The sequence below is a fragment of the Lemur catta genome, chromosome 19, assembly GCF_020740605.2.
Source record: "Lemur catta isolate mLemCat1 chromosome 19, mLemCat1.pri, whole genome shotgun sequence".
Lineage (NCBI taxonomy): Eukaryota > Metazoa > Chordata > Mammalia > Primates > Lemuridae > Lemur > Lemur catta.
This window is the reverse complement of record NC_059146.1, coordinates 264,883-279,196: the sequence shown is the minus strand read 5'-3', so window position 1 is coordinate 279,196 and position 14,314 is coordinate 264,883. Positions and strand designations below refer to the sequence as shown.

Sequence of the window (14,314 nt, the reverse complement as noted above, 5' to 3'; positions counted from 1 at the left end):
TCCTGGGGAAAAATAGTCGGCATGTTTGTGCTGCATCCCCGGGCCAGGAAATGCCGTGCACATTGTCGGTGTTTACTAAATGTTCACCTTCCTAAATCCTGTTTAGTCCTCAAATTGCAACTTAAATTTCACTTTCTCAGGAAAGTCTTTCCTGACTCTTCAGTCTGGCACGTGTTCTTTGACACATTTTTTCACGCAACTGAGTTATTTTCTCCCAGAATGTACTTATACACTGATTTGAGTAATTTTGTGATGAGTATCCTTCTCCCTAACTGGGCTATAAATTTCACAAGAGAGGAACTGTGGTCTTACTCACTCGAGCATCCCTTGCTCCCGGCACAATGGGCAACATACGACAGGTGTGGAGTGAGTGTTGGTTAGATAATAGCACAGGGCCGTTTATAATATGACAGTATTAGCAGAATGTCTAATTCTTTATACAGGTTGCAGTTTGTTTCAGGTCAGGGAAACAGGAATATTTTAAAACACTAAAAAGTACGGTCGTCCTGGGTATTTGCAGGGGATTGGTTCTGGGACTCCCCATGGTCACCAGAATCCAAAAATGCTCAAATCCGACATACAAAGTGGTGTAGGATTTGCGTGGAACACACACATGTCTTCCCACATGCTTCGAATCATCTCTAGAGTACTTGTGCTACCTAATACAGTGCGTACTGTAAGTAGTCAGACCGTGTGGGTTGGGGAATAACGGCAGGGACGGTAAAGTCTGTACGTGTTCAGTACAGGGGCGACCATCACAGGCCCAGCCATACTTTGGAGCTGAGGTGGGTTGGATCCACGGATGCAGAACCTGGGGATACACAGGGCCGACTGTGTGCAGATTCTCAGTTTTTATTCAAGCCTTTTCAGAGTACTCACATGAGCCTTCTCTTGGCTTTCTGTCCGCTGGTATCCATTTTCTTGAATTGCCTCATCTCTGTCTCTATATAATTTAAGGTGCAGTGAAGACAAAAACTAAAAAGGAAAAAAAAGGAGAACTGAATTTTGAAATGCTTTTAAGGAGTTGAGGAGGAAGGTGGTTTAGGGCAAAGAAAAAGGTGCATAGAGGAAGCATGTGTTGGTGTTTCAGGTTAGCTTAAGATAAGCCCACCCTTTTACTTAGAGTAATGAGCCTAACCCACGATATGTGAAAACGTAATTAAAAGTGTATCATGGAACAGTAGAACAGGTTGTCAGGTCATTATCGGAATCGTGAAGTTGGAAGGTAATGCCCATCAAAGGTTGCTAGTTTGGAAAGGTTAGATTAGAATTTAGAGTTTTTGCAAATAAAAAATTTCTGCGTTCAAATTATGCTTTAGAAAACCTCTAGCATTTTATCTTTTCTTTTAACTTTTCATGAAAACATCATATGCATACGGAAGTGTGTCCGTAAGGATACAGCTTGGTGAACTTTCACGTGCAGGTCAAGAAACACTGTATCACCGCTAATTCCCAACATCCCGGAAGCTGCCTCTTGTTTCTTACCCTCCCCCGCCCACTATCCTGACAGAGATCAGTTTTTTCCTGTTTTTGTGCTTTATATAAATGGAATCACGCAGTATCCGTTTTTGACTTGATATAACAGATTATCATTCTAAGTGACATTCCTGATAGCACCTGATTGAGAACAAGATCTGTTTTCAGTTTTCCTTACTGTGTATCTACTTCGGGAAACTTTGAGTTTACCAGTTTCCAGATCTTCGTTATTCCTTTAAGAAATTTTGTGTGTAAATGCAAGTGTGCGTGAGTGTGCCCCTGCGTGTGTGCACATGTATGTGTGCACGTGCTTTTAAAAGTGTTACTGAGATTAGATCACGCTGCTGTGCATGTTGCTCGCCTGTCGATGATCCCTCTGAAAGCTCCTCTCGTGGAAGCTCACGTAGACCCCGACGGCAGCAGAGCACATCAACATTCGTGTGTCATCCTTTAGTGAACCAGCCGTCCACTCCACAGTTAGTCGTCACTGCTCTTTTGATTTTAGAACAACAGGCTCCATGTGAGTTTATCTGTCAGACAAGTTCCTAGAAGTGGAGTTGCTGAGCAGTGGGGTCCCTGCTTTTTACATTTGCCTGGGTTATTTGTAAACGGCCCCCCAAAGGGCTTTGCCAGGTTTTACTCCCACCAGCAAGGTTTGAAAATTCCCATTTCCGGTGTCCCCGTCTTAGACGGTGTGTTACGAGCTTGTTAGTCTTTCCAGTCTGGGACAGGAAATCCAGTCAGGCGTCATTATTTAAATCTGTTCTTTTTAAAGTTTTGAGTGAGGTAAGTTATTTCTGTTTATTGGACATTTGTGTTTCTCTTGGAACTTGTTCCTCTTCTTTGCTCATTTTCCTATAAGCTTGTTCATATTTTTCTTAATGATTTCAAGGGGCTCTTTCTATATAAAGGAAAATAGCCCTTGATTTCATCTGTGGTGGTAATTTTTTAAAAATTTATTTTTTGCCTTTACGGTGTCTGTAGCCTTCCCTCCCACCCCAGAACAGAAGGTTGTAATTTTTATGTGGCAAAATGTACCAGTTTTTTCCTTTAGTAGCTTCTGAATTGTGTGTGTTTAATGAGAAGAAGCACTGGAAACTGGAGACAGACGGCGAGATGGCTTAGTTAGACCTGCTGTGGGGATAAACCTCAGTGAATGTTTCTGGGAAATGTGGTCAAGTGGGAAATCAAATTTCAGTCAAAAATGGCATGACCAACCATAAGTAAATAAAAATTTGGACATTATCTGTCAAAATTTGTTTAGTATTTTAAATAGCTTTTGGAGGGAGTTTCACTGCTATGCTTTTTTCCTTTTATGCTTCCTTGTTTGGGGTTTTAATTTCTCAAATGATCCCTTTTTTTTTAGATTCCAAATTATAACCCATTTCCTGTGCCGTTGCTGACGCCCGGTGGTCCATGTCAGAAGTACTTCCAGGTCAGAGACACTTTCACGTATTTCAATGCAGAGAAGCAGAATATTAAAACTTAGAAAAAAATAATGATTGTTTTAATGTTAAACTTATGATTTGCTGAAAGATATTATCATTTTGATTTTCATTGTTCTTCACTAATGTAATAGAAAAATGAATCTTTAAAATAGAAGAATCGGTTGGACTTGCCTATTCGTTTAATAATTGCATGACTGTGTATGTCTTAATGTAAAAATAGTTAACTGTGCTAGGAACTTAAAACTGTCAAATTTTGCCGTGTAGCATTGTGGATTGTAGCTTGTGACCTATTTAAACGTGGACAAGGAGCAGGTGTTGGTGAAAGTCTCTCGGTCAGAGTTTCAGCCCGTGGGGTGTGTGGACACGGCTCCCCGGCTCAGTGGGCTCCGTGGGCCTAAGGCTGAGCAATTTCAGGCCTTAGGAAAGCTACCTTGATTGTGCTGTGTGTCCCTTTCTTGGTCTCATGGTCGATTCTAGTCTATACACAGCATGGTGTGGGGACTTAATTCTAGCCTCACAGTAATACAATAAGGAAAAAAAGCAGTTGCAGCAACATTTCAGGTTAGAGATTGTGTCAGACTGCAAGTGGCAGAGAGATCTGGGTGGATTCCATATTTACGAGGGCACATACTACCCAGCAAGTTCTGTATTTTAGCATAAGTAGATTTAACCCGTGGACAAATACATATTAATGTCCCTGAATTCTAAAAGTCACAAATACATATGTCCTTTTCAAAAATACATCTTTAAAAACTGGGAATAATTTTTTAAGGATCCCTTAGCTTTTAAAATCTCACGTTGCATTGCAAGGTAGACTCAGTAGAGAAACAGTGAAATTGGCAAACATGTAAAATGATGTGTGTTCCTCTGAATCACACATCACTGGAGGTGAACTAGTCAAATAACTTCTAGAAATTTCTTGGTGTTGCTCTACTTTGTTATGCCGATGTTTGCATTCTTCTCGTTGGTACCTAAATTGATTTATTCCTTGACAGCTACGGGAGATACTGAAGTCGTTATCTAGCCTGGCTCTTAAATACCAGCCACTACCCTCGTGTGTCGGTGTGACATGTGACACGTTCTACAAGGAAAGCTGTGTTCTTATTTCAGTCGAGCGTCTTATTCCAGCCGTTTGTTCACCTGAAAGTTCAAATGGCAGCTCGAGAGGGAGGGTCTGGACCAGTAAGTGGGCTGAGATCGGCCTCTAATCCCTCTTCCTAACTCTCGGAAGCTGCGACTCTGGGGAGCCTTTTAAAAAACAAACATACCGGAATTTATACTATCATGTGCCTCTAAAATTCCTGTTGACCCTTCAAGATTGAGTTCCTGAGTCCCTTCCAAGCCGGTCTTAGCCCCTGATATAGTCCGGTCGTCATCTTGTTTCTGCTGTTGGCTAATATTTTTTCCTTCTGGAACTGACTTGAGGCCCAGCCTATCAGTTACTGAAGAAAATATGTGACATTACTTCATAGCTCACCTGCTTTTTTCCACCTAAACTAATATTCCCAAGCTGGATCACTGACCGTATTCATCAGACTTGGCCATAAAAGTCTAGAGCTCTATTAAAAAAAAAAAATCATCTTCAGAAGACACTGAGGCTTCACTGAAGAATGAAAACAGCTTAGAAGCTGAGCAGAGAAGAGAGCAGGAGAGATGGCATGCACCTGCAGTCCCAGCTCCTTGGGAGGCCGAGGCAGGTGAATCGCTCAAGGTCAGGGGTTTGAGACCAGCCTGAGCAAGAGTGAGACCCCGTCTCTACTAAAAATAGAAAGAAATTATCTGGCCAGCTAAAAATATATATAGAAAAAAATTAGCCGGGCATGGTGGCGCGCGGCTGTAGTCCCAGCTACTCGGGAGGCTGAGGCAGGAGGATCGCTTGAGCCCAGGAGTTTGAGGTTGCTGTGAGCGAGGCTGACGCCACGGCACTCACTCTAGCCCGGGCAACAGAGCGAGAGTCTGTCTCAAAAAAAAAAAAAAAAAAGATACATATACCTTGTGGAGTGGCTAAGTGGAGCGAATTAACATAGTATGTGGTGTGTCTGTCTTGAGTCTCAGCTGCACTCGGAGCACTGAAGAGCGAGTCTTCAGACAGTTAGGCTGAGCGGGGCGTGGGAAACCCTCAGGCAGGTGGACTTCACTCTCGAAATCACCCTTGTGTCCAAGATCCTGTGAGTCAGCTGCGTGAAGTTGCTGTCCCAGCCAGAATCTTACAAGGTTGTGATCCCGGGACCTCCCTGGCCCTGCGACCCCAGCAACCTTCCAGTAACTTCTGCCTCTTTTGTTCGCAGAGAAGTCCTTATCATTTTTGTCACGTTGAAGGTTTGCTCTCATGAGTAATGTCAGGAAGCCAGTTTTATTTTGCCTCTCCTTCCTAACAGGAAAAGAAAAATCTGAGTTTATTTCATTTCCTTAATACTTTGAGGTCTAGTTCAAAAGGTGACATACCTCAGGGTAGAAGTTTCACTGTTAACTCCTCAGTGGAAATAAGATTACATAGCAGAAAAATAGAAAATGAAGAAAATGTGAAGTTTCATGCAAGAACGGGGCAAACATTGGGCTTCCTTGGGCCCGTTTGTCAGTTTCCAATTTTACAAACGTGTCCGGGAGCAGAGGGACAGCGGCAGGTTATGACAGAGAGAAGAGTTGGCTGTCATTGCTGACAAGCTCTTTCTCTGACGCGAGAGGCTAGCGGTCTCAGCAAAGAGAGAGAGAGGACGGCAAGCCACGTCTGACCATGGGACCCAGCGCAGGCTTGTGTTCAGACGTGGTCTGGGTCGGAGGGGGGGGAGTCTGTCCTGGGGCCTCTGTGCCTCGGCTGGGAACGGCTGTGTCACTCGTGGAATCGGAGTGATCCTGGCTGATCTGGTTTTGTTCAGGCTTCATGAAAATCCTCCTTTCGCTGCAAAACAAAGAATACTCAGCTCACAGTGGCTTCAGCAAAATCAGTCAATCAATCAATCTATCGGCTCTGAGACGTCCAAGGGTGCCGTATTTCAGGCACAGCTTGTTTAGAGGTTCAGTCGCCAGGGCTTGCCCACTGTCTGTCTCTCGGCTCTGCTTTCTTACTGGTCAGATTCAGGCTTCGGCAGTTCGTCTCTTCATGGTGACCCCTGAAGGCTCCAGGTTTAAATCTTCTTAATTCAAGAAAGAGAAAAGAGAGCACCTCTCTCTCCTTACCGCTCCGGCAAACATCTCGCGATTGGCTTTGTGAGGGTCACATGCTGTTCCTTGAAGCAGACCGCAGAGCCCTGGGGGCTTCCCGCTCTGCCTGGCTGTGCCGTGGCCACGCGCCCCCCGAAACAGGGGTGCAGTCGCCTCTGCCTGGAGCAGATGGCCGAGCCCTGGAACGCAAGCTCCAGTGTTTCTGTTTTGTGGGCTCCGTTCACTGCTGTATCCTCAGCACTCAGAAGCACGTCTGGCACGTACAAGGTGCTGGAAATGTCGCTGGATGAGTGCATGGGCACGGAGGAAGACTACTTCCCCAAGAAAATCTGTGGGGCTTTTAACAGAAGCAGAGGAAATACCTGCTGGGCTGTAATAGATGTTTCTCCATTGGGCGTGCCTGAGAGCGACAGTAGTAATGTCAGCTCTTGTCACTCTCTGGACCCTGGACTCGTGCCGCCTCTGGAATAGGCATCGATCCTCTCAGATTGATGCTGGCTCTCTGCAAGTCACACTCAGACAGCGTCACGCACGGAGGTGGGGCTGGTGGCAGAATCCCTGGGGGCCGTCCCGCTGCCAGAACTCCAGGAGCCCAAGCCTCACGCTTCCTGACGTTTTGCTATTGCTCCTCATTGACTTTGCTTATTTTGTTCACTTCTGTGTTCCTGGCTGTGAGGAGAGCTCCCGGGCGTGGAGTGAAATAGCGGACGGTTGCAAGAACCTCCCAGCGGGTCTCGCCCCTGTGACGAGTGGCAGAGTCCCCACTAACGCCAGGCAGGGGGGCGGGGAGGTGGGGCCGGCAGGCCGCCCCTTTGGCTGGTGAGGGAGACACCCCCGTGCCCAGTTTCCCTGGTGGCCACTGATGCCTCAGTCGCCTACTTCGCATTGCTGCTTTAATGCCCCTTCATCGCAGTCACCCCCTTCTTGTAGAACATGGGGACAGAAAGACGCAACACCCACACGGACGTCACACGCACACCCTGCAGCCAGCTGCCGCCTCGGGGTGGCGTCCGGAGCCTGGAGCTCGCCGTGTAGGGCCCTGCCGGCCTCTCCCCTCCGTCCGTGCCGCTGTCCTCCCGCCTCCCCGCGCTCAGGCTCCGGGGACGGTCCTTCCTCCCTCCCCTTTGGATCCTCTCCAGCCTGAAGGAGACCACTCGCTCCCCTGCACCCGCCTCCCCGCACCCTGCGCGATCTCTGCGTGTGGAAGCGTGTAGCGGGCGGGACCTGGTGTGTTTGGTTCCCCCGTTCCCAGCACAGGGCCGGGCAGAGGAAAGTGCTCGGGCAGCAGTGGCCCGGGCTGTGGTCAGAGACGGCGTGTGCGGGGAAGGGGGGAGCCCTGAGATGATGCCCGTCCCCAGCCGCGGTGCTAAGTGTTCGACAGTCATCGCTGTCAGTCCCTGGCGAAGCTCAGGGAGGAATAGATGCTATACTGTTACCCCATTTCACAGCAAAGAAATGCAGAGTTTAAGGGACTTGTCTGTTGTGTTAGAGTTTGGTCTTACTTCTTAGGCCTTTTGATTCCGAAGAAAACAGCTAAATAGTAGGAGGTTTAAAGAGACATTGTAAGATTTTCTTTCATATAAAAAGAAACACAAACCTCCTTCCTCTTAAACCTGAGGAATGTATTTTTTTTTTTTTTCATAATTGAACCCTTGTTGTGGACCCAGCTTCTTTGTTCCTTCTTGTTCTCTGTCCTCTCCGTGAGTCTCTGCAGTCAGACCGTGTCGATCACTCGGCCAGACGGGGTGGCTAATTTGGGGGCCTTGGCAGGCAGCCCTGTGCTCTGTCAGTCGGGTACAAAGTGGGGAGGGGAACTCACCTTTATGTTGTGTTTGTGCTAAACTCTCGCAGGTGCTTTTTCTCATCTGAGTCTTCCCAGCAGCCAGGGACGGTCATTGCCCACACTTTTCAGACGAGGAAGCTGACGGTGAGGTGCCCTGTCACTCAGCTTGTAAGTTGCGCAGACGGGTCTTGAGCCTTTGTATCTTTGACCCTGAGGTCTGTGCCCTTAACCCTCACGGCATTGCCTGTCACATCCAGGGCTGCTTTCCTGCAGCCTTGATCCTTCTAGAATTTTCCAACCTCTAGCTACTCCATGGCCCTTTTGAGCTCAAGGACTTTTTATAGCTGATATATTAACTCGTGAAGGCAGCTATATGCTGCATAGAATTGGCTTAGCGGGCCGGGCGCGGTGGCTCACACCTGTAATCCTAGCACTTTGGGAGGCCGAGGCGGGTGGATCACTCGAGGTCAGGAGTTCGAGACCAGCCTGACCAAGAGCAAGACCCTGTCTCTACTAAAAATAGAAAGAAATTATCTGGCCAACTTAAATATATATATAGAAAAAAATTAGCCGGGCATGGTGGCGCATGCCTGTAATCCCAGCTACTCGGGAGGCTGCGGCAGGAGGATCGCTTAAGCCCAGGAGTTTGAGGTTGCTGTGAGCTAGGCTGACACCACGGCACTCACTCTAGCCTGGGCAACAAAACAAGACTCTGTCTCAAAAAAAAAAAAAAAAAAAAAAAGCTTAGAGGCCTTAGTTCTAGGACCCAGCCTTTTATTTTGCCTCCAGATAATACTGTTATTTAATACCTGCGACATCACCCAGGCTGTGTTCAGGCTTTGATATGTAACAGCGGCACGTACAGAGCTGTGTTCGTACATCCCGTTTGTATTTGGGGTGGTCCTGTTCCAATGCAGCCTCCTCTCCCTTGCCGGCCATCCGCGATTCCCAGCAAGAAGAGCTACAAGCCCTTGAGAGAGAGGGGGTTGGGACCCAAAAGGCTGTGAGAACGTGGCTAGAAGGTTTGTCCGCCACATCTAGGATATAAAAGCTACTTACATATTCAAATCACCTAGAAATTTTGGTGGTATTCTTTCTGGAAAAGCTTATGGTCACAACGTAAGGAAAAGCTTCTCCCTGGTAACATTGCTTGGATACAGTCAGTACCGGACATCATAAAACAGCCCCACAGAGATGCTCGGCCGTGGCTTTAGGGAGCCGGCAGGTTTTCACTGTCTCATAATGTCACCCCACGTCCCCGAGGGCCTCAGAGTGACTTTCTCTTGTGTGTCTGTGCTGTGGACATGAGTCTCAGGGAAACTCCATGTGGGTTCAGGTGTGGCCTTCTCATGTCAAACGCTGCTCTCGAGTGAGGTTGAACTATGAATGGAAACGTGTGTTTTCCGTAAAATGGTAGTAGGAGCCAAACAGTAATAGAAAACAATTTTTAAAAATTCAATTGTTAGAGTATTTTTTAAAAGAAAGAAACACACTGAATTCTCTGTTCCTGTGAAAAGAGGCCCAAGAGCTGAGTGGGGAGCTGGGTTAGCAGGAATAATAAGTTATAAATAAGTTTAAAGAATGGGGCCCACGGTCTAACCAGTCTGGGTTCCTGCCCTTAACTATTTCACGGGCCACGTGGTCATTGCTTTACAAATACGGGTGTTGCCTGTGGCAGGTGCTGTGGCCTGGTTTTGTGGAAGCACAAGAACTCTCGAGTGATTCTTTTCTAAAGTTGCCCAACCTGAACATTTGATGATGGAGAGATACCGCTACGCTCCTCCTCTGCCCTGAAGATCCCTGTTCTGCCTGAGGGTGGAAGGAGGAGCTGTGGGAGCACAATTTCAGGAGTGTTGGGAGCTGCGCTTTGGTTCATCTGCCGCTGATGCAGAGATCACCTTGGTGGGGGGGCAGCAGATCAGACAAGAAAGTCATTTCTCATAGACGGAGAAGTCTGAAACCTTCGGAATTCTTGCTGATGCATTTTATTCCCTCCAGTCTGAGAAACCTTTCTTTCTAGCCAGAGACATGTGGAATAAATCACTAGTGGTGCGAACAGTATCTGAGATGAATGTGGCTGTCGCATGTTTCCTAGGAGTTCTGCAAGGGCGAATAGTGACTGCAGACAGCTGAGTCTGTGCTTCAGTTCAGTGGAATATACTCAGACCCCTTGGGAGCGCTAACAGATTGCCTGTAGCCGAGGGCTGCATTATCAGTAATAGCGCTATGTGTGCGGGGATTCTTGAGAAATTGAGCCATGTCTTCAAAGTTTCTGTTGAATGCAAACGCTAAGCCCAGGTCAAAACTGTTCAGCAAGACATTAGCAAAGTCTAATGGAGGTTTGGTTTTCCAGGCATTGAACACAATTTCTAAGCACGATTGAGTAAAATTACCTTGGATGTATGGTGCATCCTTGAACACCTTCCAGAATAATTAAGAAAGCTGAAGCCCCAGAGGAAGCTTGAGCAATTTTTTTGTGTTGCCTGAAGGAAGTACAGAATAAAAACATGATGGAAATATTTGGAAAGGGGATGATTTTTCAAGGTTGTGAAAAATGAAGACCAACCACAAGAAGAGAATGCCTTTATATGAATTCGAAAGAGAGATGCTTTTTTATTCTAAGTCAAATCTAGACCCTCAGAATTCTGAGCTTTTCCATAAATTGGTTTCTGGGTATCCACATTAAGCCCTTTATTTGCTGCTGTTTAGTGTATGAACAAATGTTGAAACAAAGAGGAAAACAGGTTGGTTCTACAAGTACATGTCTCACGATGGAAGCATTTATTCTTTCAGTTTTCTGTATAAAAATGTTTGCTAGGCTATACGCTCAGTAGTTTAATCATGGCTGGCATCTAACGACCAGTTTTCTCTTTTTCCAGCTGACTCCGGTGTGGACACCTTGGCAGTGTTTATGGCCAGCAGCGGAGCCACGGACGTGACGAATCGGAACAGCCCGGCCACACCACCCAACACCCTTAATCTCCGCTCCTCCCACAATGAACTGTTGAATGCCGAAATCAAGCACACGGAGACCAAGAACTGCACCCCCCCCAAATGCAGGAAGAAATATGCACTGACTAACATCCAGGCGGCCATGGGCCTCTCGGATCCGGCTGCACAGCCCCTGCTGGGAAATGGCTCTGCCAACATCAAGCTGGTGAAGAATGGGGAGAACCAGCTCCGGAAGGCTGCGGAACAAGGGCAGCAGGACCCTAACAAAAATGTGAGCCCGGCCGCGGTCATCAACATAACTTCTGAGAAGTTGGAGGGTAAAGAGCCCCACCCCCAGGATTCCTCGGACTGTGAGATTTTGCCCTCCCAGCCCAGGAGAACTAAGAGCTTCCTCAATTACTATGCAGACCCGGAGACCTCGGCCCGGGAGCTGGAGCAGAACCTGGGCAACTGCCGCGGGGCTGGAGAGCAGAAATCCCAGCCGGACCAGAGCCAGGCCTGCACCGCCATCGGGAACAGAGATTTGCTGTTGCAGAAACCAAACAAGCCCCCGTCCAGCCCCGAGGACGGCCCCATAGCCGCCGGCTCCTCCAGCCCGGAGACCAAGAAGGACCATCCTAAAACGGGGGCCAAGACCGACTGTGCCCTGCACCGGATCCAGAACCTGGCCCCGAGCGACGAGGAGTCCAGCTGGACCACGTTGTCCCAGGACAGCGCCTCCCCCAGCTCCCCGGACGAAACAGGTACCGGGCAGGTGCAGCCTCAGCTGGTGCTTTGTTGTGGTGTAGATCTGACCAACCGTGCCATTCACAGGCAGACGGGAGCATAAGCCTCTTGGGGTAAAACTAGGCAGTTTGTGTGGGAAACAGCGTTAGGTTCCTCAACCACATTTTAGGTTCATTTCATTTTGGATTATCTAAAAGCCGTTTGTTCTGCTAAGCATTTTTGTAAGATAAATAGGTCCTTGGTGCCAAGTACAGTGAAACACCATCTGTGTAGAGATGCTATTGCCAATTCTCAGGTGACTATTCCTATATGCTATCTAGAAATACTGGGTTTCGTTAAGCAAAATGATAAAAGAAATAGTTTCCGGGAGCAGGATATAATCTTGCAATCAGGAGAACCAACTCTTTTAAAGTCCTCGGAAGAACTTATTTATGCTGAAGCTAATGAAAAGTTAAAAATTTAAAACACTAGCTGTCTGTTCACTAAAGACATTCTTTTTTGAACATTACTGGGGAATATTTTATTAGCCTCGTTCAAGTAATATTTGAAAGTGAGAAAATGGTATTTCTTGTAAAATATATTCAGAAGTCTAGGATTTTAACTAGTCTAATGGAGATCAGTCTTTCTGTACCTTTGTCTGTATTTGTAACATCTTTGGCTTAGTCAGGTGTTAAATTGTGACAGAAATGAACACGGCCCTAAAAGTCAGCTCCTTTTAGTCTTGTTTTCTCATACTCCTAAGACTGAAAGACGTGGAGAACTTCATTGTGTCTGAATTCGCTGTAAACAAGCACTCAGGAAAGCTTATTTCTTCAAAGCAGCCCAGCAGCTGCCCCCGGGTCCCAGGGCTCTGCTGATAGGATACAGATAGAACCACCAGGGGAGAAAATAACATTCTTCCAACCTGTAAGGCAGATAAATTACAAGGGGGAAAGATAAGGAAAAGAGGAGGAGTCACAGCATTAACTTGTTTAAAAAGAAAAAATAAGTGTTTTTGAAATCCCAGTGCTTTAAGTCTGCGGTCCTGGTTCGGGACCAGGCCACAGAGCTCGGCCGCCCCTCCTCCCCACCAGGGTCCGTGGAAAAATTGTCTTCCGTGAAGCTGGTCCCTGGTGCCAAAAAGGTTGGGGAGGGCTGCTTACATGACAGATTTCATCAGCCTGGGGCCGCTGGGTGTGGCCGTGGGGAGGTTGAGGTGGGTCTGTATCATCTCATGAATGTCTGGCCCTGGACTGTTACTAGAATCATAATTGTGTTTAGTGACGGCACTAAGTTCACAGGTCTCTTACTTTTTACCCATTTAGAGAATTCATATCCTGTAGCTGGTGGGCACGGTCCCCTGCTAGTGTTCGAAACTGCGTAGACGACTTTGAGTGTCTACAGCTGCACCTGCTGTGTCCCGGCGTCCCCTGAGGCCTGGCTGTGTCCCTCGGGTGGGTGGTGGCAGCCTCTTCCCCACACGGGGGTTGTGTTGTATTCGATTTTAACTTACCTGGGAGGCAGTAAAACAAACAGTTCAGTCATCCCTGCCCCTCACTCTAGCTCCTTCTCTCAACGATGAGCAGTACCTTGGTTTTGTTTTGATACCTCCTTCCAGAAAACATTTTAGCCATATATTCAGATTTATAATAAATCTAGAAATTTACCCAGTTTTGTGATAACGATAGTATTACAGTCCTTATCTTTTAGAAATATATACTAATATAAAACACTAACACAGGCCAGGCATTGGTGGCTCATGCCTGTAATCCCAGCACTCTGGGAGGCCGAGGCGGGAGGATCGCTTGAGCCCAGGACTTGGAGGCCGCAGTGAGAGCTGTGATGACACCACTGCTAGTCCAGGCGACAAAGGGAGACCCTGTCTCAAAAAAAAAAAAAAAAAAAAAAAAAGCAGTGATGCTGGCAATCTGGATATGCCAAAGAAAGGCCATAAAGTGCTTCCTTTAAGTGAAAAGGGAAAAGTTCCCAACTCTATAAGGAAAGAAAAAAGATCATACACTGAGGTAGTTGCGATCTATAGTAGGAAGGAAATTCTATCTGGGAAAGGGTGTAGAAGAAGGAAAAAAACATTCGAGCATAGTGTCTACAGGATTTGGTGCTGTCTGCAGTGTGAGGCACCCGCTGGGGGCGTGGAATGTGTCCCCCGTGGATAATGGGGGGCTGCTGTGTAAGCCACGGTACCAGGTGGGTTTCTGCCAGGTGCCAAATGTGTAGCGCAGATGAGGGTCGTGAAGTCCCGGGTGAGCAAGGCATCGCTGAACTCGGAGGGCTCCTGCTAACGCAGAGAGGACAATTGAAACACAGACGGGGTTTAGGGTGCCTTCTGCACCTCCCTGTAAGCCGTTCCTGGGAGCACGGGAGAGAATAAATCATCAAACAAGCAATTTAACAAAGTCAATATGGAGCTAGCTTGAAGAACCAGCATATTTGGGATGGCTTTGGGAGAAAATGTACTTTCTTTTCTACTCGAGGGAAATTAAAAACTCTTGTGTTTTATTGATTTCCACTAAGCTCATCTGCACATTGTTTTTATAAGACCTAAGTGGTGGCAGAAAGGCCAGCATTTTCGGAAGCACAGATTTTTAGATGCAGAGATTGGGGTTTGGCTTCCAGGAAATGAAGCCGCTCTACCAAGGAGGCGTCCGGCTTCGGAAGGCGTTTCATGTCCACTCTGGTGTGACCAGCAACGTCCTCTCTGAGCTTTGCTGGGCTTTCCTTCTGCCCTGGGCCCTTGGAAAGTGCAGGGAGAGGCGAGGTGTGACATCAT

At 47.2% G+C, this 14,314-nt stretch overlaps 1 protein-coding gene across 9 annotated transcripts in view; it reads left to right on the top strand.

Moving 5' to 3' along the window:
* The window catches only part of APBB2 (amyloid beta precursor protein binding family B member 2), a 187,571-nt gene that overhangs the window by 104,364 nt on the left and 68,893 nt on the right, over positions 1-14,314 (top strand). For 8 of the 9 annotated variants that reach the window (XM_045531704.1, XM_045531712.1, XM_045531710.1 and 5 more), the window contains 2 exons: positions 2,843-2,911; positions 10,749-11,564. In XM_045531704.1, the coding sequence (XP_045387660.1) occupies positions 2,893-2,911; positions 10,749-11,564 (835 nt within the window). In that variant the 5' untranslated portion in view covers positions 2,843-2,892. Of the gene's footprint in view, positions 1-2,397; positions 2,417-2,842; positions 2,912-10,748; positions 11,565-14,314 lie in introns of those variants that run through there. The other variant, XM_045531709.1, reaches the window with a different exon arrangement.